Consider the following 24019-nt stretch of genomic DNA (forward strand, 5'->3'; position numbering starts at 1 on the left):
TTTATTCACTGTACTGTGGCTTTTCTTCATATGGACAGAACTAAGTGGCTTATATTTCAAGTACATTGTTATAGGGGTTGGCCACTTTACCAGGGTAAGTAAGACCCAGCAGAAGCCTGTGCCCTGCTGGCTTCCAGTTGATACAGTTGTTATGGTATGCACCCTCACTGATAACCATTCCAATATCATTGGTTGGAGGGATAGGCCAACCACTGACAAGTGATTGCATATATTAATGATTTCGCGGCACCCTCAGAAGCCAGCAGGACATGTGACATCACAGAAGATTTTTAGTCCTGTTGCTGGCAGGTCATGTGTCATATTTCTCCCACCGGCAACAGAGAAACTTTACTAGGCTAGGTAAAATATGGGTGATCCTATTAGGGTGACTAGGGCGGTGAGTGTGACTCACTATGGCAGTGGTGGCGAACCTATGGCACGGGTGCCAGAGGTGGCACCCAGAGCACTCTCTGTGGGCACCCAGGCCATCGCCCCAGCACAGTTTGCAGACAGGGCTCAAAACCTCCTCCTGCAGTCCCTGACCACCCAGGATGTGCTGTGATCAGTGCTGTTTTAAAGCTACACATCCTTAGCTGCCTGGGACTACAGGAGGTGCAGACAAGGCTGCGATATTATTGGAGCTCCTGCTCTGGGCCCCACAATTCTTCCTGTTCAGGGGCCCCTGGAATGAATCTACAATGATAATCTTAATTTCTCTTCTACAATTACAATTAAATACAATTAAAAGCTGTGACAAAACAGGTAGCAACATGCTACTGCTTAAATTGCCATGTTGACACTTTGCATTTTAATAAGTGGGTTTGGTTGTAATTTGGGCACTCGGTCTCTAAAAGGTTCGCCATCACTGCACTATGGTCATTTTTCATCAGGCAACCCCTTTATGTACATTGGAATTACCGTATTTGGATGTTCCAGAACGTCTTGATGCGGAAGGGGGAGAATGAAGAGGGCTTAACAGCTGAGCCATCTTCATAGTCATTGGGTGTTTGATGCATTATGACTTCATCAAGGCACGACAATTGGTTGCCAAGGCAGTCGGGAGTTTATGTCAAACTCCCAGGCCTGTCTTTAGGCAACATCTGTAACAGTCTGTGAGTAACGCACTCATAGAGATGTACTGCAAAATTCCTATATACTGCAATACAGTAGTATTGCAGTATATGGTGGGAGTGATCAGATACCCTAGGGTTCAGGTACTCTAGGAGGTCTAAAAATACAGTAAAAAGTTTAAAAATAAAATTAAAAAAAATTACTACATAACTAAAAGTTCAAATTACAGATTTAAAAATAAATTAAAAAAAGTAAAATCATAAACATGTTCCAAAATTCCTGATCACTTTTTCGTCATTTTGCATTATATAAAATTTTGAATAAAAAGTCATCAAAAGGTCGTACAGTCCCCAGTGAAAACATCATCTTGTCCCACAAAACAATGACACCCTACATAACTCTGTACGCCAAAGTATGAAAAAGATATTAGCGTTAGAATTGGGCAAAATCAAATTTCTTCTTTTTTGTACAGATTTTAATTTTTTTTAATCTATTAAAACATAATATAACCTATATAATTTTGGTATCCCTACGATCGAACCAAACTAGGGAATAAATTTGAGGTGTCATTTGGAGCCACAGCCCACAAGAAAATGACACAAGCGTGGTTTTTTTTTGCCAATTTTACCACATTTGGATTTTTTCCAGTGCACTGCATGGAATATTAAAAACTGTCACTAGGAAGGACAATTTCTTGAATAGAAAACAATCTTTTATACAGCTTTGTACATGAGAAAATAAACAACTTATGGATTTTTGAGGGTGGGGAGCAAAAAATGAAAAATCAAATAACGAAAAAGGCCAGCAGCATTAAGGGGTTAATGTGAATCATTGGATCTCTGTGCCATGAAAAGTGAACAAAACCCCCTAAAGGAACGCTTGTTTCTTCCATGCGCAAAGTCAACCTTCAACCTAAAAATGTGATCTTTTTAAATGTAATTTCTACGACAGATATGTGGATGTCATAGAACAAGCGGTTGTGGCAGGTGATCCAGTTCTAATCGAAAATTTGGAAGAATCCATTGACCCTGTCCTTGATGCATTACTTGGCCGACATACACTTAAAAGAGGAAGGTAATAATTATTTCTTTATAAAGCAGAATATAATTTGATGTCACTACTGTGCAACAATGTCTATGAGAGGATGTGAACACATATAAAGCACAAATATATATCTGCTTCATTCTTGGGGACATCTATGGACAGTGTCAGGATTGTTAGCCAGTGCATTTATATTTATAACGGGAGTAATATAACTAATAGATCTTAGAGAGGGAATGATGCATGTTGTTTAACATACTGAGGCAGTCAAGTCCCTTTTGATTAATATATCAGTTTCTTCTGACCTTGAGTAGGTCACAGTATTCTCAAGAGACTCTGATATTCCATTGTAAATGGTGTATCACTGGTGAGCACTCACCGAACATGTACCTATTGTTTCAAAATATATAGATATAACAAAAAATGTAAAAAAAACTTTTTCAGCAGGTGATCTGACCTACACATCTATCAATCAAAATACATAAATCATTTTTAAAACAAAGAAACCCTCAAATAATAAGAGATAAAACACATGGCTGTGGTTTTTCTGAGAACCACGGACCATGCAATAGCCACATTTCATGGATCTCATGATTACAGTTTGGGGCTGCTGTTCTGAAGGGGTAACAGGTAGTCCTTGCATCACACATCATTATTACACTAGATTTATTTAGTCTTGAAAAGAGATGACTACGAGGGGATATGATTAATTTATATAAATATATGAATAGTCCTTACAAAAAATATGGTGGAAAGTTGTTCCAGGTTAAATCAAATCAAAAGACGAGGGGGCACTGTCTCCATCTGGAGAAAACAAGGTTTAATCACCAGAAGGGACAAGACTTCTTTACTATAAGAACTGTAAATCTGTGGAATAGCCTGCCTCAGGCGCTGGTCACAGCAGGGACAGCAGAGAGCTACAAGAAGGGCCTAGATTGCTTTTAACATCTAAATAACATTGAGGGTTGAGGTTTATAGAATTGTTTCCCTTAAATCCCTTCCTCATCCCTTCCCTTCCCTGGTTGAACTTGAGGGACATATGTCTTTTTTCAACTGTATAAAATATGCAACTATGATGCTCGGCATTTAGGGCGATCCTGGAAATCTGTCTAGTTCATGGTCCATGGTTCATAGACCAACCATAGCCATATGTTTTAGCTCTAGTACAAAATGTACACTGGTTTGCTAGGGAAAATCGCAGTCAGTAAAGATTTCAGTAGTGGCATCAGCTAGAATCCATGAACTTGAACAGCAGATAAGACTAATTGTCATTTTTTCAAAACTGTTGTATGTAATCAGTTAAAATATAAAATATCCTTCAAGCAGCTCCATGTGTAAGCTCCAACCTGCTATGCCCAAATGCCGGATGAATCAAATCATTGATGACATTGGGTGACTATTTGTGCCGTTTTAGCCGGTTGTATTCCATTACAAGTGTACATAAATTTTTGCATATGCTATACCATCCATGTGAGCAGTGTTCATAATTACTGAATGGGCATCTTTCAAGGTGTGGGGACCTGGTGATACATTGTATTGGGCAAGGCCAAGAAGATTGCTATTATTATATGTACAAGAATAAGACCCATTTATGCAGATCAGCAGTAGAACAATGTCAGATTTCTCTGAATGGTTATTGTTGCATCTGAGCTTGTGAACTACACCCAGGGCTGCTTTAAGGCTGTGATGAACAGCTTGCATTCCCAGCATTCCTTTGGGTGTATGTCCTCTCTGGAAAGCTGCAAAAACATCTTGTTTCTGAGTCAAGAGTATGTGTCAGGTTTGGTTTCATTGATGGGCAACCAAATTAATCAGATATTGGACTGACGTCCAGGAACTACACATATGCCTACTCCTCACTTCACTGAGGGGCTGGATACACTGGTGTTAAATTTTATTGTGATCACTGTGTATTCTGACCCTTGTTATATTCCTGCCTCACGATTTTGTACCTCACTGCCATCTTAATTTTGGTTTGAACCCGGTTATCCTGAATATACTTTTATCTGTCTGTTTCTCTGTTCGTTTGTCATTTGTTGACCAATTGACCAGGTGCTTCTTGTGGGATAGTAGACAAGAAAAGATGCCATGGGTAACCCCATGATACACCTTTTTCTGTGGCTTGACCACCAATAATCAAAAATCCAAGGATCAGACTTTAACTTGGAATCAGTGTTTGACTTTTGCTCATTATCAGCTATTTCCTAGCTTCTAGATCACTAGAAAAAGCAAGTATACATTCCTCTGCAGAAGCTACTGCAAGATATATGTGGTATTCTGTTAGGACTGATTTCCGTTCATGATGTCCATATCATAGTAAATAAGGTTAGAAACAGACATCAGTCCAGCAAGTTCAACCTATTAAATTATGCAAAGTTGATCCAGAAAATTGCAAAAACCTAGGCCAAAGCAGGAGAAAATTCCTTCTCAACCCCTAATATGGCGGTCAGAATAAACTGTGGATCAACAGAGCGGAAGGGCTTAATGACAAAAGTTTTTATTATGTCAGAAATCTTTCATTTTAAATTTATAATCCCATATCAATACATTTCATATAAAAATGAGTCATTGTACCCTCTCTACTTAAAGGGGTTATCCGGGTTTAAAAAATTTCTTATGGCCAGGCTGGGGAGGGCTATTTAAACACAATAAACATGTACTTACCTCCTCCGGTGCTGCCGATGTCCCGCGCCGCGGCCGGTCTTCTCTGTGCGCTGGTCTCATTACAAGTGCGCACAGGGAGCTTGCGGCCAGCCGGAAGCTCCCATGCGCACCATCTCCCAGCGCTTACAACGCTGAGAGATAGGGACGGATGGGAGGAGCCGTCCACATCGTGGACCGGAAGTTCCCTGTGCGCGGCTTCTGTGCCCCTGTTTGTTTACAGGGGCACGGATCGAAGTGACCGCGGCGCGGGACATCGGCAGCGCCGGAGGAGGTAAGTCCATGTTTATTATGTTTAACTAGCCCTCCCCAGCCCGGCCATAAGAAATTTTTTAAACCCGGATAACTCCTTTAATCCATAGACTGTATTACTCATACTGAAAAAAAAAAAATCTAATAAAATATTGGGGCACATTTACTCACATTTACATTAAGGATCCACACACCGCATTTCCATCGGGTTTCCCAACTATTACGATTTGCGCCGCATTTAACGGAGGTTTTGGGCGCACGCAATCGGATTTTGGCGCAATCACACCGACTTTCATGCGACACAAACCCGGGGGCGTGGCGGTCGGACAACCGGACTGATTCGGACTAAGCGCAGGATTTAAAATTCAAATTGTGTCGCAAGACATGCACTTACATACACCAGGAAGGTGAAGGTGAACTCCGGCGGACCTCAGCGGGAAAGCAACACATGCAGGATATCGGGTGCACGATCTTGGTGAATCGCGCCAGACTTCATCCTCGTTGGACAGTCCGGATGGGGGATCGCGACAGGTAAGTAAATGTGCCCCATTGTATCATTAATGTTAGAACACTTCAGAGTTAATCAATGAGCACAAAGCATCCGCAAAATTTAACGTAACATTCTTTCCAGACTTAATTTACTACATATACGCTGTCAATCTCCTTGTCCGCGACTACCTGCGACCTTCCTAATCACGGTACATGTCTTCTTAGTCTAATTATATCATGTGAGGTTCCGTCAGGTGTTGTTTGCAGCCCATACGTGGTGTTTTTGTTTCAATAATCAGCATTTCATCTCTGATTAGGGTCACTTCATTATTCCCAATGTGTAATTATGCTTATCTATTACAGTAATTTATTTTGATAGCACATTGCAGGTAACCCCCGGCAGTCATCTCCTTAATTATATTCTTACAGTAGATACATGTATCTGTGTGTGTGTGACGGTGGCCGTCGGAGGGCCGTATATATTTTTTTTTTCACTTTCCAAAATATTTGGCTTCCTTGCACAAATGCCCTATCAGACACCCCCAGTTCATAACTGTAGCAGAGTCCTCTACATGCTGAGTATTGATCCAGCTGAACGCACTTGCACAGTTCAACACTACTCTGAAAGGTATGTTTAATTTCTCACTCTCTTGGGGGTATTTGATTCAAGGAGTGATTTCATGGAGCGTTGTGACTCAGAAAATGACTACTACTTAGAACACTTTGGTTGTCATTCTGAATTTCAATGACTGTTGACTTCAAAACAAACACTTCGGCAGACAGAGGTGACAGAAAACTTACAGAATCGACTGGGTATACAGAACCCATAGGGAAATATACTCCATTTCTGAAGATAACATAAAGCTCTATTATGGATCAATGGTAAATAATATATTTTTTGCCATTACCTACATTATTATAACCTAATATAATGGTATAATAGGAATTCTTCTTTTTCAGCACTCTTGTAATATGATTATTAATTTAAGCTCCCTGCAGACCTTACATATTACATACTATATCCTGTATCTGTGAGACAAGAGACAGCGCGGGCCCCTTAAGATATAAATTGTGATCATAATTTCGATTACAATAGACATGATAATTGACAGTAAAATTTGCAAAAAAATTTTTTTATATTTTTAAAATACTAAATATCAGCTGCTAGATGATATTGCATATTATTACTCTACACCGGTATATCTTCAACCCGAAAACACATTTGCTTATATAGAAATATGCTCTCATCTTTGTATGTCATCTGAGAGATGATACAAAGAATTATACAAAAAATACTAAATATACTACATGCAATTTTATTAACGGATAGTCTTTTTGCTGCAGATACCGTTCATTTTCAAATTAGGGGTAAATTTCTAAGCGATAGATCCAGTACCTGTGATAGACCACTGTTGGGGTATATTCACATGGTGCATCCATGTCATAGTTTTCACACAATCAAACACTTAATAAATGAACATGCAATAACATTACATACTAATAAAGTAGAACTCTTATGAACAATCGTGACACTTTCCAAAAATATCCCTAAGAAAGGTATAATAAAAGGGATGAGAGTAAATATATTTTTGGGTTGAGATGGTGAAGATATTCATTTATTATTGAGTCAACTTTTTATTTATATCTTTATTAACTTTTTATTCAATAATTTAATACTTGGATTCACTTTACTTTTCCCCCTAATATTTGCTATTTCTAATAAAAGACACTTCTATGTAGTGCATCAAATGTTATTACTCTAAAAGTGGTATATAACTATTATATGGCTATATCTTATATATATAAATGCTACATATAATATTTTTTATCTTATGTGGTTTGCATTATTCTACTGTAGTATATGGAAGACGCTATTAGTCATAATTCTCAATTCAGAGAAAGAAATTGACATAATTCGAGATTATGACAAAATAAGAGTTATACATTTTTTTATGTTAAACTATATTTCATATTTTTTTTCTCTGAAAATTAAAGTATGACTATATTTTAGGGTTTTTTTTCTAAGGAGGTCCAAAATTCTATGCTAATTATTTTCTTGGAATGTCATTTATTATTTTTTATTTTATACTTTTAGCCCTAATAGGCAGTTTTTAGATATTTCTCAATATTTCAAGCTAAAAAAAAAACATGCATAGGCCTTGCAATGGAGAGAGAAATGGAATGTCCACTAGGAGGACGTGCACATTTCTAAACACTTTGAACACTAGGTGGCGCAATTTCATTTAAATAAATTTCATAGATCTGGTAAGACAAATCCTTTAACATTTTGATTGGAATTCTATATGTGCATGGTAAGAGAGTGCAGTATATGGACACCTTACTCTTTTTTCCCTCCATTAACTTGTGGTCATATGAATGTCAGTATAATTGTAGGATTAGATATCATATATAACATGGCACCACATTTGTCTCCTTAGGTGATACAGACATAATACAGTTAATAATTTTTTTTTACTACGGTTATTTGCAAAGTTTGCAGGAGTTGCAATTGTGATTTCATTAGATGACAAATAGTTCTGATGCAAAACTGAACATTCCTTTAATTTTTTTCATACACATTGCAGATACATCAGAATCGGGGATAAAGAATGTAAATTCCATCCAAAATTTAGACTTATTCTTCACACAAAGCTTGCAAATCCCCACTACAAACCGGAAATACAGGCCCAGACAACACTTATCAACTTCACTGTTACAAGAGATGGCTTGGAAGACCAGCTCCTGGCAGATGTGGTGAATCTAGAGAGACCAGACTTGGAACAATTCAAGGTAACAGTTACCCGGAAATGGTAGTCAATTTTTATTAGTAATATTGTCTTGTTACGGTAGGTACCGTATATACTCGAGTATAAGCCGACCCGAGTATAAGCCGAGACCCCTAATTTTACCACAAAAAAAATGGGAAAACCTATTGACTCGAGTATAAGCCGAGGGTGTAGTATACAGCCAGCTAGCCCCCTGTAGTATACAGCCTGTCCCAAGTAGTATACAATCAGCCTGCCCCCATGAAGTATACAGCCTGCCCCCATGAAGTATACAGCCTGCCCCCATGAAGTATACAGCCTGCCCCCATGAAGTATACAGCCTGCCCCAATGAAGTATACAGCCTGCCCCCAAAAAGTATACAGCCTGCCCCAAAAAGTATACAGCCTGCCCTCAGTATAATAAAAAAATAAACTTAATACTCACCCTCCGACGATACTCACCTTTGAATTGAAGTGGCGGCTCCCGGTCCTTGGCGGCGGCTCCTGGTCCTGGGCGGCGGCTCCCGGTCCTCGGCGGCAGCTCCCGATCCATTGTGGCGGCTTCTCTCTTCGATCCTCACGTGCCGGCAGTCGCGTCCATGCGACTTGCCAGCGGGCGCACAGTGCGATGCGGCGGTGTCGCCGCTGATGACGTCATCAGCGGCGACACCGCTACATCATATTGTGCGCCCGCCGGCAAGTCGCATAGACGCCGCAGAGGATCGGGAGCTGCCGCCTAGGACCAGGAGCCGCCGCCGAGGACCGGTAGCCGGAGGGTGAGTATTAATTTTTTTTTTAATTAACTCATGTTTTTTTTTTTTAATTAACTCGTGTATAAGCCGAGATTAGGTTTTTCAGCACATTTTTTGTGCTGAAAAACTCGGCTTATACACGAGTATATACGGTACTACTTTAGCAAGTTAGGATAGTTATTTCATTGAACAACTCAGATATATTGGACATGGATTGATTACCTTGACAGATGATCGGCTTCCCACAATCTTGTTTTGGAGGGGGGCATTAGGTGGACACGCATTGGAGGGATGCCTTGCTCTCCCTAAAAGTTTCATCTATAGTCGTAAACATTCAAAAATTATTTCCATTCCAGTAAGCTGAAATGGATTACATGTTCTGTAGATATTGGGAAATGGTTATGTTTTTTTACCATGAGAAACAGAAAAAAGCCAAAATATTACAACTATTTCAGACTGAAAGCCGTGTATCTTGCCACAATGTTCATTCTTTACCCTATGATGCAAAGGCTAGATTTAAGGGGTGCGAAGGTATGTAGATAGTATCCACTGCAACATTTAGATATTTAATAGAATAATTTGAATAAAATTATTCATACATAAAATGGCCATTGTATAGAAAATGCGGCTCTGAATATACTTAAAATACGAAAATAAAATAGCAAGAATAAAAAAGGCCATTCAATGTTTTTTTTGTGAGTAAATGGAATGAATAAGGAATAAAATGGTCATTTGAATGTAGCTGATAAAGCCCCAAATTATACTCCTTTTCCTCGCTGTATATTAGTCCTGACCTTAAACGCTTTGGAACTATTGTAGAATGTTGAATAATCAGGAAAATTAAAAGGTAGCAAAGTGTATTCCCATTGTTAGTGTTGGAATTACAGGTCTAAAACTTACCATTTTCTTTTCAGTCGGAGCTCACAAAGCAACAGAATTATTTTAAAATTGAGTTGAAAATGCTTGAGGATGAATTACTGACACGCCTATCGGCAGCAGAAAGTAATTTCCTGGGGGACACACTCCTGGTGGAAAAACTGGAAACAACAAAACACACGGCAGCCGAGATCGAAATGAAGGTAAACGAAGCTTTATCACGGCTTGTGAAGGTTTGTTAGAAATATTCAGTAAGATGTCACCAGCTACGAAAATGAGAAGATGAGATATTTTTTTAGTAAAATGTTAATTCGCACTTTATCTCGACTTTCCGGATTTTCCTTATTTTTCCTATACCCGACCATGTAACATTTAATTTTGCTCAGTACTTTCAGTATATAGATGGTATCTCTTGCTACGTTGGCAGCTTTTTTATCAATACCATCGGAATACATTGGTTTAAGAAATAATACTTCAACGTGGGTTATACAATGACTTAAGCCCCTTCTACACTGGCGTTTTTCACGCGCGAGTTCTGCGCGTGCATTTGACGCGCAGAACTTGCATTGCACTCTGTCCCATTGTATTCAATGGCTCTTTCTCCATTAGCGTTGTTTTTGACGCGCGTGCTTGCGTTCGTTTGCACGCGCGTCAAAATCGCAGCATGCTCTATTTTTGCGAGTCACGCGCAATTTTCACGCCCCATTCAAGTCTATGGAGATGCATCAAGAACGCATTGCACTCGCAATCATTGCAAGTGCAATGCGAGTGCAATGCGTTTTAAACGTAAGGGTTGCTAGGTGACCAGAATAACATTATTTCCCCTGCTCGCGAACGATCATTTAATTAAAAAAACACAATGAAAAACAGTGAAGAATAGAATAAAACCAGTGAACACAGTGAAAACAGTGACCACAGGATCATTTAAGATAAAAACACAGTGCAGAACACAGTGCAGAATAGATTACAGATGTTCGGCACATCTGCTTACTTGTCGGGAGATACACGCGGAACATCTGCAATTTGTTCTTCACACACATATATATTGTTCTTCACATGCTATTTTGTTCGCGCCGTTCCGCGCGTATCTCCCGACAAGTAAGCAGATGTGCCGAACATCTGTAATCTATTCTGCACTGTGTTCTGCACTGTGTTTTTATCTTAAATGATCCTGTGGTCACTGTTTTCACTGTGTTCACTGGTTTTATTCTATTCTTCACTGTTCTTCACATCTGCTAACTTGTCGGGAGATAATATACACGCGGAACAGTGAAGAATAGATCGCAGATGTTTGCAACTTATCAGAAGACATTATTTTTTAATTAAATAACCCATTTTAATCCCAAACCATGGTCCCTTTGAAAAATGCTCGATTCTCCCATTGACTCGCGCGTTAAAAATGCGCCGAAAACGCAAAAAAAACGCTAACAACACGCGCGTGAAAAACGCAAAAACGCTAATTACTCCAAGGAAAAATGGAACAAAAACGCAGCCAAAAACGTCAGTTTTTCACGCATTGCACCCTGACGTGAAACGCAACGCTAGCGTGGAAGAGGCCTTACAGTCCGAATCATGGTAAAATTTGGGTAAAAAAAACCATCATCACAAAACATATTTTTTTTTCCTTATAGGGATCATACGGTTATGGCTGTGCAATTGCTCCTATTTTTTTCCATAAGGAATTTTTTTTTTAAACTTTATTTTCATTTTTCAAAAATATATCAGTAGAAAAGGCAAAATATCCACCTCAGGGAAGTACAAGGTATTCATATGGAATAAATGGACAGTCACAACGTTATTACAATTGGTTTATAATTAGAGATGAGTGAACATACTCGTCCGAGCTTAATGCTCGTTCGAGCATTAGCATACTCGAAACTGCTCGTTGCTCGGACGAATACTTCGCCCGCTCGAGAAAATGGCAGCTCCCGCCGTTTTGCTTTTTGGCGGCCAGAAACAGAGCCAATCACAAGCCAGGAGACTCTGCACTCCACCCAGCATGACGTGGTACCCTTACACGTCGATAGCAGTGGTTGGCTGGCCAGATCAGGTGACCCTGGGATAGACTAGCCGCTGCCCGCGCTGCTCGGATCATTCTGTGTCTGGATGCCGCTAGGGAGAGAGCTGCTGCTGGTCAGGGAAAGCGTTAGGGTGTTCTATTAGAATAGTGTTAGGCAGGAGTGATTCAACAAGAACCCAACAGCCCTTCTTAGGGCTACAATAACGTTATACTTTTTTTTTTTTGTTTGCTTGTGGCTGGGCTTGCTGGCACTAGTAGTGCAGCTAGTACCATATTGTGAGGAATTTGCAGGGGGACTTGCTACCGTTGTGTTTAGCTCTTAGTGACACACATATCCACCTCAAACACCAAAGTGGGAAAATTTATTAGGGGTTTGATTTCAATTAGGCACAGTCTGCCAGTTTCTTTTTATTTTATGTTTATTTTTTCATAACTCAGCGTCATCTCATCAGTGTGCTTTCATACTTGGCTAGAAAATAGCCAAAGGAGAATCCAAACGGCTTACTTACGCCTACAATAGCGTTATATATATTTTATTTCTGGTTGATCTGCTGGTGACTGTCCTTGCTGCAGTGCATATACTAGCCAATTGTGAGGAATTTGGAGTGAGACTTGCGACCGCTGTGTTTAGCGCTTAGTGACGCACATATCCATCGCAAAGACCGAAGTGGGAAAATTTATTAGGGGTTGGATTTCAATTAGGCACAGTCTGCCATTTCCTTTTTATTTTACGTTTATTTTTTCATAACTCAGCGTCATCTCATCAGTGTGCTTTCATACTTGGCTAGAAAATAGCCAAAGGAGAATCCAAACGCCTTACTTACGCCTACAATAGCGTTATATATATTTTATTTCTGGTTGATCTGCTGGTGGCTGTCCTTGCTGCAGTGCATATACTAGCCAATAGTGAGGAATTTGGAGTGAGACTTGCGACCGCTGTGTTTAGCGCTTAGTGACGCACATATCCATCGCAAAGACCGAAGTGGGATAATTTATTAGGGGTTGGATTTCAATTAGGCACAGTCTGGCAGTTTCTTTTTATTTTACGTTTATTTTTTCATAACTCAGCGTCATCTCATCAGTGTGCTTTCATACTTGGTTAGAAAATAGCCAAAGGAGAATCCAAACGGCTTACTTACGCCTACAATAGCGTTATATATATTTTATTTCTGGTTGATCTGCTGGTGGCTGTCCTTGCTGCAGTGCATATACTAGCCAATTGTGAGGAATTTGGAGTGAGACTTGCGACCGCTGTGTTTAGCGCTTAGTGACGCACATATCCATCGCAAAGACCGAAGTGGGATAATTTATTAGGGGTTGGATTTCAATTAGGCACAGTCTGGCAGTTTCTTTTTATTTTACGTTTATTTTTTCATAACTCAGCGTCATCTCATCAGTGTGCTTTCATACTTGGTTAGAAAATAGCCAAAGGAGAATCCAAACGGCTTACTTACGCCTACAATAGCGTTATATATATTTTATTTCTGGTTGATCTGCTGGTGGCTGTCCTTGCTGCAGTGCATATACTAGCCAATTGTGAGGAATTTGGAGTGAGACTTGCGACCGCTGTGTTTAGCTCTTAGTGACGCACATATCCATCGCAAAGACCGAAGTGGGAAAATTTATTAAGGGTTGGATTTCAATTAGGCACAGTCTGCCATTTCCTTTTTATTTTACGTTTATTTTTTCATAACTCAGCGTCATCTCATCTGGCATAGCAGTGTGCTTTCATACTTGGCTAGAAAATAGCCATAGCAATAGGATAGCATTGTTTGGTTTTAAAAACTAAAAAACACAAAAAAACAAAAAAAAAAGTGAAAAAAAAAATTTAAGTTATATAACTTTCATTTTCAAAATGTTTAACCCGAGGGCTAGGGGTAGAGGACGAGGGCGGGGATGTGGGCGTCCATCTACTGCAGGGGTCAGAGGCCGTGGTCCAGGGTGGGGTGAGACACCACCTGCTGATGAGGGAGCAGGGGAACGCCGCAGAGCTACACTCCCTAGGTTCATCATGTCTCAAGTTACTGGGACTCGTGGTAGAGCACTGTTGAGGCCAGAACAGTGCGAACAGGTGATGTCGTGGATTGCCGACAATGCTTCGAGCAATTTGTCCACCAGCCAGTCTTCCACGCAGTCCACCTATGTCACCGAAATCGGCACTCCTCCAGCTCCTGCACCTCAGCCTCCTCCCCCCCAGTCTGCCCCCTCCCAGGAAAATTTGGCATTTGAACCGGCATACTCTGAGGAACTGTTTTCTGGACCCTTCCCACAGTCACAAACCACTTGTCCGGTTGCTGCTGAGCAATTTTCCGATGCCCAGGTTTTCCACCAGTCGCAGTCTGTGGGTGATAATGACCTTCTTGACGTAGTGGAAGAAGTGTGTAAAGAGGTGTCCGACGATGAGGAGACACGGTTGTCAGACAGTGGTGAAGTTGTTGTCAGGGCAGGAAGTCCGAGGGGGGAGCAGACTGAGGGATGAGGTTGAGAGGCCGGGTGCTTCTGAGACGGAGGAGAGTCCTATAGCAGAACAGGTTGGAAGAGGCAGTGGTGGGGCCAGACGGAGAGGCAGGGCCAGAGCAGGTGCATCAGCGCCAAATGTGTCACGTAGTGAAGCTCCCGTGGCGAGGGCTCCCGTGGCGAGGGCTAGATTTTCAGAAGTCTGGAGGTTCTTTAAGGAAACACCGGATGACCGACGGACTGTGGTGTGCAACCTTTGCCAAACCAGGATCAGCAGGGGTTCCACCACTACTAGCTTAACTACCACCAGTATGCGCAGGCATATGAATACTAAACACCCAAATCAGTGGCACCAAGCCCGTTCACCTCCGGCCGTGCACACCACTGCTCCTTCCCCTGTGTCAGCTGATAGTCAGCCCCCTGCCCAGGACCCTGGCACAAAAACCCCATCGTCGCCTCCACGATCCTCCACAGCATCCACCAGCGTTCAGCTCTCCATACCCCAGACGCTGGAGCGGAAAAGAAAATATAGTGCAACCCACCCGCACGCCCAAGCCCTTAATGTCCACATCTCCAGATTGCTTAGCCTGGAGATGCTGCCCTATAGGCTAGTAGAGACCGAGGCCTTTCGCAACCTCATGGCGGCAGCCGCCCCTCGGTGTTCGGTCCCCAGCCGCCACTACTTTTCCCGATGTGCCGTCCCAGCCCTGCACCAGCACGTGTCAGACAACATCATCCGTGCCCTGACCAACGCCGTTTCTGACAAGGTCCACCTGACCACGGACACGTGGACGAGTGCTGCCGGGCAGGGCCACTATATATCGCTGACGGCACATTGGGTTAACTTGGTGGAGGCTGGGACCGAGTCTGACCCTGGGGCTGGTCATATACTGCCGACGCCGAGGATTGCGGGGCCTACCTCGGTCCAGGTCTCAAAGGCCTACTATGCCTCCTCCTCCTCCCACCCCTCCTCCACCTCCTCCTCCGAACTATCATCCGTGGGCATGGCGCCATCAGTCGCTAGCTCTAGGCACAGCAGCAGTGCCGTCGCTAAGCGACAGCAGGCGGTGCTCAAACTGCTGAGCCTAGGCGATAAAAGGCACACCGCCCAAGAACTATTACAGGGCATCACGGCGCAGACTGATCTGTGGCTGGCACCGCTGAACCTGAAGCCAGGCATGGTTGTGTGTGACAACGGCCGTAACCTGGTGGCGGCTCTGCAACTCGGCAGACTGATACATGTGCCATGCCTGGCCCATGTGTTAAATCTGATAGTTCAGCGTTTCCTCAAGACATACCCCAATCTGTCAGATTTGCTCACGAAGGTGCGCCGCATCTGTGCGCATTTCAGGAAGTCCAGCACAGATGCTGCCACTCTCAGGGCAGCGCAGCGCCGCCTCCAACTGCCCGCTCACCGACTGTTGTGCGACGTGCCCACGAGGTGGAATTCAACATTAACCATGTTATCCAGAGTTTACCAGCAGCGCAGAGCGATTTGTAGACTGCCAGATGTCAACTTCCACCAGAACTGGTAGTCAGGTCAGTCAGCTTCCTCAAGTCTACAATGAGGAGTGGACGTGGATGTCTGATATCTGTCAGGTGCTGAGTAACTTTTAGGAGTCAACACAGATGGTCAGTGGCGATGCCGCCATCATCAGCCTCACCATCCCGCTGCTTGGCCTGTTGAAAAACTCTCTGATCAGCATGAAGTCGGAAGCTTTGCGCTCGTCACAAGAGACGGGGGAAGAAGATTCCCTTGTTGATAGCCAAAGCACCCTCAGGTCTGTTTCTCAGCGCATATCGGAGGAGTTGGAGGAGGATGAGGAGGAAGAGGAGGAGAATGTTGGCGAGACACAAGAGGGGAGCATTGCTCAGACCTTCACTGTTCAGCGTGTATGGGCAGAAGAAGAGGAGTTGGAGGAGGAGGAAATGGACAGTCAGGCCAGTGAGGGGAGTGAATTCTTGCGCGTTGGGACTCATATATGGCAGATTTCATGCTAGGCTGCCTATCCCGTGACCCTCGCGTTCAAAGAATTTATTCCAGCACCGATTACTGGGTATTCACTCTCCTGGACCCACGGTACAAGCAAAATCTTTCCACTCTCATCCCTGGAGAGGAAAGGAGTGTGAGAATGCATGAATACCAGCAGGCCCTGGTGCACAAGCTGAAACAGTATTTCCCTTCTGACAGCGCTAGCGGCAGAGTGCGTAGTTCTGCGGGACAAGTAGCGAGGGAGAGTAGGCGAGCAGGCACCTTGTCCAGCACTGGCAAGGGTACGCTTTACAAGGCTTTTGCCAGCTTTATGTCACCCCAGCAAGACACTGTCACCTGTCCCCAGTCTCGGCAGAGTAGGGCTGATCTTTACAGAAAGATGGTGAGGGAGTACGTAGCTGACCATACCATCGTCCTAAATGATCACACAGCTCCCTACAACTACTGGGTTTCAAAGCTGGACATGTGGCACGAACTGGCGCTGTACGCCTTGGAGGTTCTTGCCTGCCCTGCCGCTAGCGTCTTGTCCGAGTGGGTTTTCAGTGCAGCTGGTGGCATCATCACCGATAAGCGTACACGCCTGTCGACTGACAGCGCTGACAGGCTGACGCTTATTAAGATGAATAAAGCCTGGATTTCTCATAATTTCCAATCTCCACCAGGTGAAGGAAGCTCAACCTGAATAATGTATGCACTCCTCCTCCTCATTGTCCTCCTTCTCCTCCTCTTTGTACACTAAAGCAGAGGAAACTGGCTATTTTTTGACAGGGCCCACTGGCTCTAGCTATAGTACTTTATGCATTTAATTTTTCTGGAGGGCCACCTACCCGGTCCTCTGTTTTAAACAAATACAGGCACTCAATCTATTCAATTTTTCTGGAGGGCCACCTACCTGCTCCTCTGGTTTGAAAACTTTTTTTGGACTGCCACATACAGGCACTCAATCTATTTCATTTTTCTGGAGGGCCACCTACCTGCTCCTCTGGTTTGAAAACTTTTTTGGACTGCCACATACAGGCACTCAATCTATTTCATTTTTCTGGAGGGCCACCTACCTGCTCCTCTGGTTTGAAAACTTTTTTGGACTGCCACATATAGGCACTCAATCTATTCCATTTTTCTGGAGGGCCACCTACCTGCTCCTCTGGTTTGAAAACTTTTTTGGACTGCCACATATAGGCACTCAATCTATTCCATTTTTCTGGAGGGCCACCTACCTGCTCCTCTGGTTTGAAAACTTTTTTGGACTGCCACATACAGGCACTATCCAAATTAAATTGTCTCCATAGCAGCCTCCACACGTTGTCTCCATTGCTACCTCCAAAAGTCGTCCATATAGCTGCCTCCATACATCGTCCCCTTATCAAACGAGGTGTGTCAGGCACAAATTTGGGTTGTTTTCATGGATTCCACATCAAAGTTGTTAACTTTGTCGCCACCCTGCTGTGTTATCCACAAAATATACTGGCAAACTTTTACCATTTAGGGATATTATTTCAGCGCTTCTTGCGCATCTGTTTACATTCCCCTCATCCGCCATATCCCAAACTTATAAGAACGCTACTACACTTAACTTGGTGCAGGCTGGGACCGAGTCTGACCCTGGGGCTGGCCATATACTGCCGACGCCGAGGATTACGGGACCTACCTCGGTCCAGGTCTCAAAGGCCTACTATACCTCCTCCTCCTCCCACCCCTCCTCCACCTCCTCCTCCTCCGAATTACCATCCGTGGCCATGGCGCCATCAGTCGGTAGCTCTAGGCACAGCAGCAGTGCCGTCGCTAAGCGACAGCAGGCGGTGCTCACCTGCTGAGCCTAGGCGATAAAAGGCACACCGCCCAAGAGCTATTACAGGGCATTCCACATCAAACTTGTTAACTTTGTCGCCACCCTGCTGTGTAATCCCCAAAATATACTGGCAAACTTTTATCATTTACCGATATTATTTCAGCGCTTCTTGCGCATCTGTTTACATTCCCCTCACCCGCCATATCCCAAACTTATAAGAACGCTACTACACTTGATCTTATACAAAAGGTTCTTAGAAGTGCTGTTTGGGGAGTAGCCTAGAGACAGGGGCTTGGATTGGCGTAAGCTCGCCTGGCAGCGGAGCGCCAGCTCCATGCCAAGATCCAACTAACATAGTTTTAACTGCAGCACCTTTAATCTACTACTAGTTCACTGCCTCCATACATGGTCCCCTTATCAAACGAGCTGTGTCAGGCAGAATTTTGGGATGTTTTCATGGCTTCCACATCAAACTTGTTAACTTTGTCGCCACCCTGCTGTGTAATCCCCAAAATATACTGGCAAACTTTTATCATTTACCGATATTATTTCAGCGCTTCTTGCGCATCTGTTTACATTCCCCTCACCCGCCATATCCCAAACTTATAAGAACGCTACTACACGTGATCTTATACAAAAGGTTCTTAGAAGTGCTGTTTGGGGAGTAGCCTAGAGACAGGGGCTTGGATTGGCGAAAGCTCGCCTGGCAGCGGAGCGCCAGCTCCATGCCAAGATCCAACTAACATAGTTTTAACTGCAGCACCTTTAATCTACTACTAGTTCACTGCCTCCATACATGGTCCCCTTATCAAACGAGCTGTGTCAGGCAGAATTTTGGGTTGTTTTCATGGCTTCCATGTTAACTTTGTCGCCACCCTGCTGTGTAATCCACAAAATATACTGGCAAACTTTTATCATTTACCGATATTATTTGAGCGCTTCTTGCTCACCTCCTTTGGTTCCTCTCTGCCACCCATTGGTTTGAAGCCTGAGTCCATTTAGGGTATGTCGCCATGACACTCTCTAGCCTGCTGCCGCTGCCTCTGCATGCCGTCCCCTATAGTGTCAGGGTCAATTATTGGATGTTTTAGATGCTATCTAGCTTCATTCTGTCACTCTGTCATGGCCATGCTGTTGCCCATAATTTTGGCATAATGGTGCGATTAAGCAGCCTCAGAGGCATCCATGCATGCTGCCCCTGCTGTTTCCTGTCCATTTCCGTGGTGTTTCCATCCTTTTCTGAGGTTCCCAGGTGTTTGGCCAAGCTTCCCTGTGCAGAGCCTTGGTCCCCTTGAAAAATGCTCGAGTCTCCCATTGACTTCAATGGGGCTCGTTATTCGAGACGAGCACTCGAGCATCGGGAAAAGTTCGTCTCGAATAACGAGTACCCGAGCATTTTAGTGCTCGCTCATCTCTATTTATAATTAATTAATAATTAATATACCGTAATTAAATATTGATTTGTAGCCCCAGAAAATTCCATCTGATATTATCCATACCTACCTCAACAGCAATTGAATTTGGTCTTTACCCAAAATGGATGGAACGCCTAAACTTATCACCACAAAATGTGTGCCAATACAGTTAGAGGTACCATTCTTCTTGCGTAATGACCAAATTTAATTGGAGACTATTACCGGACCAGATCTCGGGATAAGCGGACCCTGTTTTGACTGCAAAACCGCAATCATTCTTATGAGTTGTGCCGGATTGCACAACTACAACAGGTGAGGTTACACTTCTTGGGTCGGCACTTAAATCAGTTCCTAATATCCATGCACATGGAGCACTGTTTCTCCTCTCTTTTCTCTGTATTTTATTACACAGAATGTCCCCCAAACTTATAGATAACTCCTGGTTACCGGTGGACCTCTGAATGCTGGTAATTTACAGTACTTAAGTCCCAGACTGCAATGATAAACTATAAGAGTTATCCAAGGGGTCTGCAATGAAGTTTCCTGTTAATTCTTGTTCTTATGACAACTCAAAATTTTGAAGATCCAATTGTCATAGGAATCGGAAAAAAAATGGTCTGGAGTTACATTTAGATGATCCGACCAGCATACAAATACAACTTAAAGGAAACCTACCATTTGGAAATGGTCGTTCTGACCCACACATACCTGCACATAAGTGGAGCTGTGATGATGCAAGAACATATTTTGGTTAAGTGTATAATCCGGCCATTTTGTTATAAAAATAGATTCTTATATTTGCTGGTCACCCACTCTGTGCTTCTGTATGCGTCACAGCGCTTGGGCATTAGCATAATAGGTAAGCATGTAGTGTGCCGTCCCCGCCTCCCCCCATCCTCCCTTCCTCACTCCAAGAGCCGGTGAGGTCACTGAGCCCTCTGGAGCAGTAGGGCATGCGCATCGCTGACTTGCAAACCGCACCCAACTGCTCACAGGGTGGCTGCACATACTATCACAGAAGTCTTTTGTGAGACTTTGGCGATTTCGGTGATAATACGCTCATCCACCCTGCAAGCTGGTCTTGATAGTTCGGCGGTCTCCTAGCTGAAGTCTCGAGATAGCACGAGACTTCTGTGATAGTACGTGCAGCCCCCTGTGAGCCAGTGGGTGCACTTTGCAAGCCAGCGACGCGCATGCCCTAGTGCTCCTGAGGGCTCAGTGACGTCACCAGCTCTCGGGAGTGTGGAAGGGAGGGTGGGGGGATGCGGGGACGGCACTCTACATGCCTGCCCTATTATGCTAATGCCCAGATGATTTGAGGCACACAGAAGCGCCGAATTGGTGATTAGCAAATATAAGAATCTATTTTTATAACAAAACAGCTGGATTATATAGAACAAAATATGTTATTGCATCGTCTCAGCTCCACTTATGTGCAGGTATTTGTGGGTCAGAACTACCATTTCCAAGTTGCAGGTTTCCTTTAAGAACAAATCTACAGAACCTATCTTGTATGTAACCCAGGGACGGCTTGTAGCTGGACCATAGGCATTGCTAAATAAGCAAGTTCCACACTGTCCATCCTAATAAATATTGTGGGCAGGGATTGTATGTATGGTATAAGGTAAGTGCTACATTATATATACTTCGTAAAAAGTCTGAAAGTCTAAAACATTTAGGCTACTTTCACACTGCCATAGCCCAGGAAAGCACACGGCAGTGAGTGATACACAGTGCCCTACGTGCATGGTACACCTTGCGGCTGGATATATTTCCCCCCATGTGCAGTGTGAAAGGGGCTTTACAGTTAAAAAGTTCCCTAATTATTAAAAGGGTATCAATATTTTTGAAATACCGTCAAGATATGTCATAAATGCATGAAACCTAGTGGACAAATCTGGGATCAGCACCTATTTGAGAAAGGGGATGCGCTGACCCGCCTGCTGCAACTGCGAAGTATTCAATCAATGGAAGCTACCGGGCTATTGTCGACACTCCTGTAGACCTAAATGGTGATCAACATGGGAAACTCTCCACTCCACCTTACTGTAAGAAGGGGTTCAGCACGATTTGGCATGGCCTACTCCACGTTCCTCCAGACCCACTTGGCTTGGAAGTGGTGTAAAGGGTGGGGGGACAGTCGTAATTCCTGGCCTTGTTAATGATGTACAAGCCTTGATATATCCCCCTCGCCCCCATGTTTTTTTGTTTTTGTAAACTTTTGAAAACCACATTTGTGAATCAGACATTTAGCACGTGCCAGGAGGAATCATCACGTCTACTTAAACATTTCTATGCGTCAGGTATAGAATCTATTTTTTTTTTTTCATGTTGATGCAGTACGATACCCAGAAACGCACCGTTAAATTACCGTTATTTTTGGTCCTCGAATAGGACTAATTTTAATGCATGAGCCTAATTATATTCTCAGGTTAATTAGAATAATCTTCACTATGAGGAAAAAAGTAACACGGAACTTGAAAGAAATGTATTATCAAAAATTAAGAGGCATAGAAACATACACAATCATCGCTGATTAAAATCACACATCGGGGTTCCCCTAGTTATAATGTTAAATCACCACAAAACTTGTTGACAATTTTAAGTTACAATAATTATGTTGATTTAACCTACAAATATGTTTTCTATATCTTCAGCCATGGAGATGAATCCATCCCATTGATTTGCCATGTGGAACTGCTTTTCAAAAACAAACTATTTCTCTCCATAGATATTGACACCTTTGTCCTATAGAGATTGGGCCATGACAAATTTTTTTGCAATATTTTAGGAACTGTTTGTTTCACAATGGAGACATGGTAGGACTGGGTATCACAACATGTTATTATAGCGTGGAGGATGGTTTTTCTAGTCGATATACAACATGATGAACTAACGTGAAATGTTTTTACGAGGAAATCAGGCGTAAAATAACCGGTGAAGAAAAACATTTTCATGCAGATGAAGTTGACAGCTTTATTTTATCTCAATGTTGTTATTGTATCCGACAATTCATTTTTATAGACAAATTAACTGTTAAAATTTCAGTAAAGTGTCTCAATGCTATAGACCACCAGGGATGTTACCATTAACCCCTTCAATGGTCTAGCTTACTAGTGATGTTTCCATTCACCCTTTCAATGTCCTAGCTCACAAGAGATGTTACTATTAATCTCTTCTATGTCCTAACTCAAAAGGGATTTTATAACTAATCCCTTAATCCTGCAGCACACCAGTGATGTAGTCATGTATTCCTTCACTGCCCTACCCAACCCCGGATATTACCCTTATTTTACTAACTGCTCTACCGCCAACAGGGATATTATCCTTATTTTACTTACTGGGATATGATCCTTGTTTTGCAAACTGCTCTACCTCACCAGGGATAGCATCCTTATGTTACAGACAGCTATGGCCCACCAGGGATATTGGGGAAGATTTACTTACCCGGTTCAGTCGCGATCCCGCGGCACGTTGTCCGACGCTGATTCGGGTCTGCCGGGATTCACTAAGGTCCGTGCGCCCGATATCCAGCAGGTGTCACAGCTGCGCCGAGGTCCGCTGGAGTTCACCTTCTTCGTCCCGGTGCATGTAAGTGCTTGATCTTGCGACACAAATTCTTTTTGAAATTCCATGGTTTTTCCGAATCCGGCGGGTTGTCCGACGGCCACGCCCCCCAATTTCTGTCGCATTAAAGCCAGCGCCAATGTTCAACAATCCGTTCGCGCGCGCCAAAATCCCGGGACAATTCGATGCAAATCGGAAATATTCGGGAAACCCGACGAAAGTGCGGCGTTGGACCCTTAGTAAATGAGCCCCATTATCTTTTTTTTAAGAACTGCTCTACATCACCAGGGATACTATCCTCATTTTACAGACAGCTCTAGCCTGCCAGGGATATTATCCTTATTTTACTAACTGCTTTACCCCACCAGGGATACAGGGACACATTTACTATGGCCCTTGCGCCAGTTTTCCTTCGGACTTTGCACTTTTAGGTGCAAACTGCTTGCACAGGTATTTAAGAAGTGTGTGCACCACAATTGTGTCGCACGCGACCATTTTGTGACGCAGCTGCACTAGTCATCATGCAACACAAATCAGGGGGCGTTCTGGTGCTCATTGGGCCTGTGCACCACATTTAACATGCAAAGTCCAACAGAACCATGTTCCAAACCCTATGTTAAAGGTGCATCAAAAAAAGTTTTTTGGGGCAGTACAGGGAACGTTAGATTCGTGAAAAATATGCACCAGAAATTATGAATTGAGCCTCTTCTATCCAACTCCCCCCCCCCCCCCACACACAGTTTGGGGTCTGGGTGTTGGACCCCTACAAATCCAATACCGATTACCCATCCTTTAACCTGTATTTTTGTTATGGAGCAACAAGTGATAAAATACGCAAATAAAGATCCATTGTGCCAGCATTGTCTGATGT

At 43.1% G+C, this 24019-nt stretch overlaps 1 protein-coding gene across 3 annotated transcripts in view; it reads left to right on the top strand.

The window, feature by feature from the left end:
- LOC140075597 (dynein axonemal heavy chain 11-like) overlaps nucleotides 1–24019 on the top strand; it is a 222770-nt gene that overhangs the window by 147357 nt on the left and 51394 nt on the right. For all 3 annotated transcript variants that reach the window (XM_072121698.1, XM_072121699.1, XM_072121700.1), the window contains 3 exons: nucleotides 2023–2145; nucleotides 8100–8304; nucleotides 9946–10110. In XM_072121698.1, coding sequence (XP_071977799.1) covers nucleotides 2023–2145; nucleotides 8100–8304; nucleotides 9946–10110 — 493 coding nt within the window. The remainder of the gene's footprint in view (nucleotides 1–2022; nucleotides 2146–8099; nucleotides 8305–9945; nucleotides 10111–24019) is intronic.

Source organism: Engystomops pustulosus, chromosome 8, assembly GCF_040894005.1.
Source record: "Engystomops pustulosus chromosome 8, aEngPut4.maternal, whole genome shotgun sequence".
Lineage (NCBI taxonomy): Eukaryota > Metazoa > Chordata > Amphibia > Anura > Leptodactylidae > Engystomops > Engystomops pustulosus.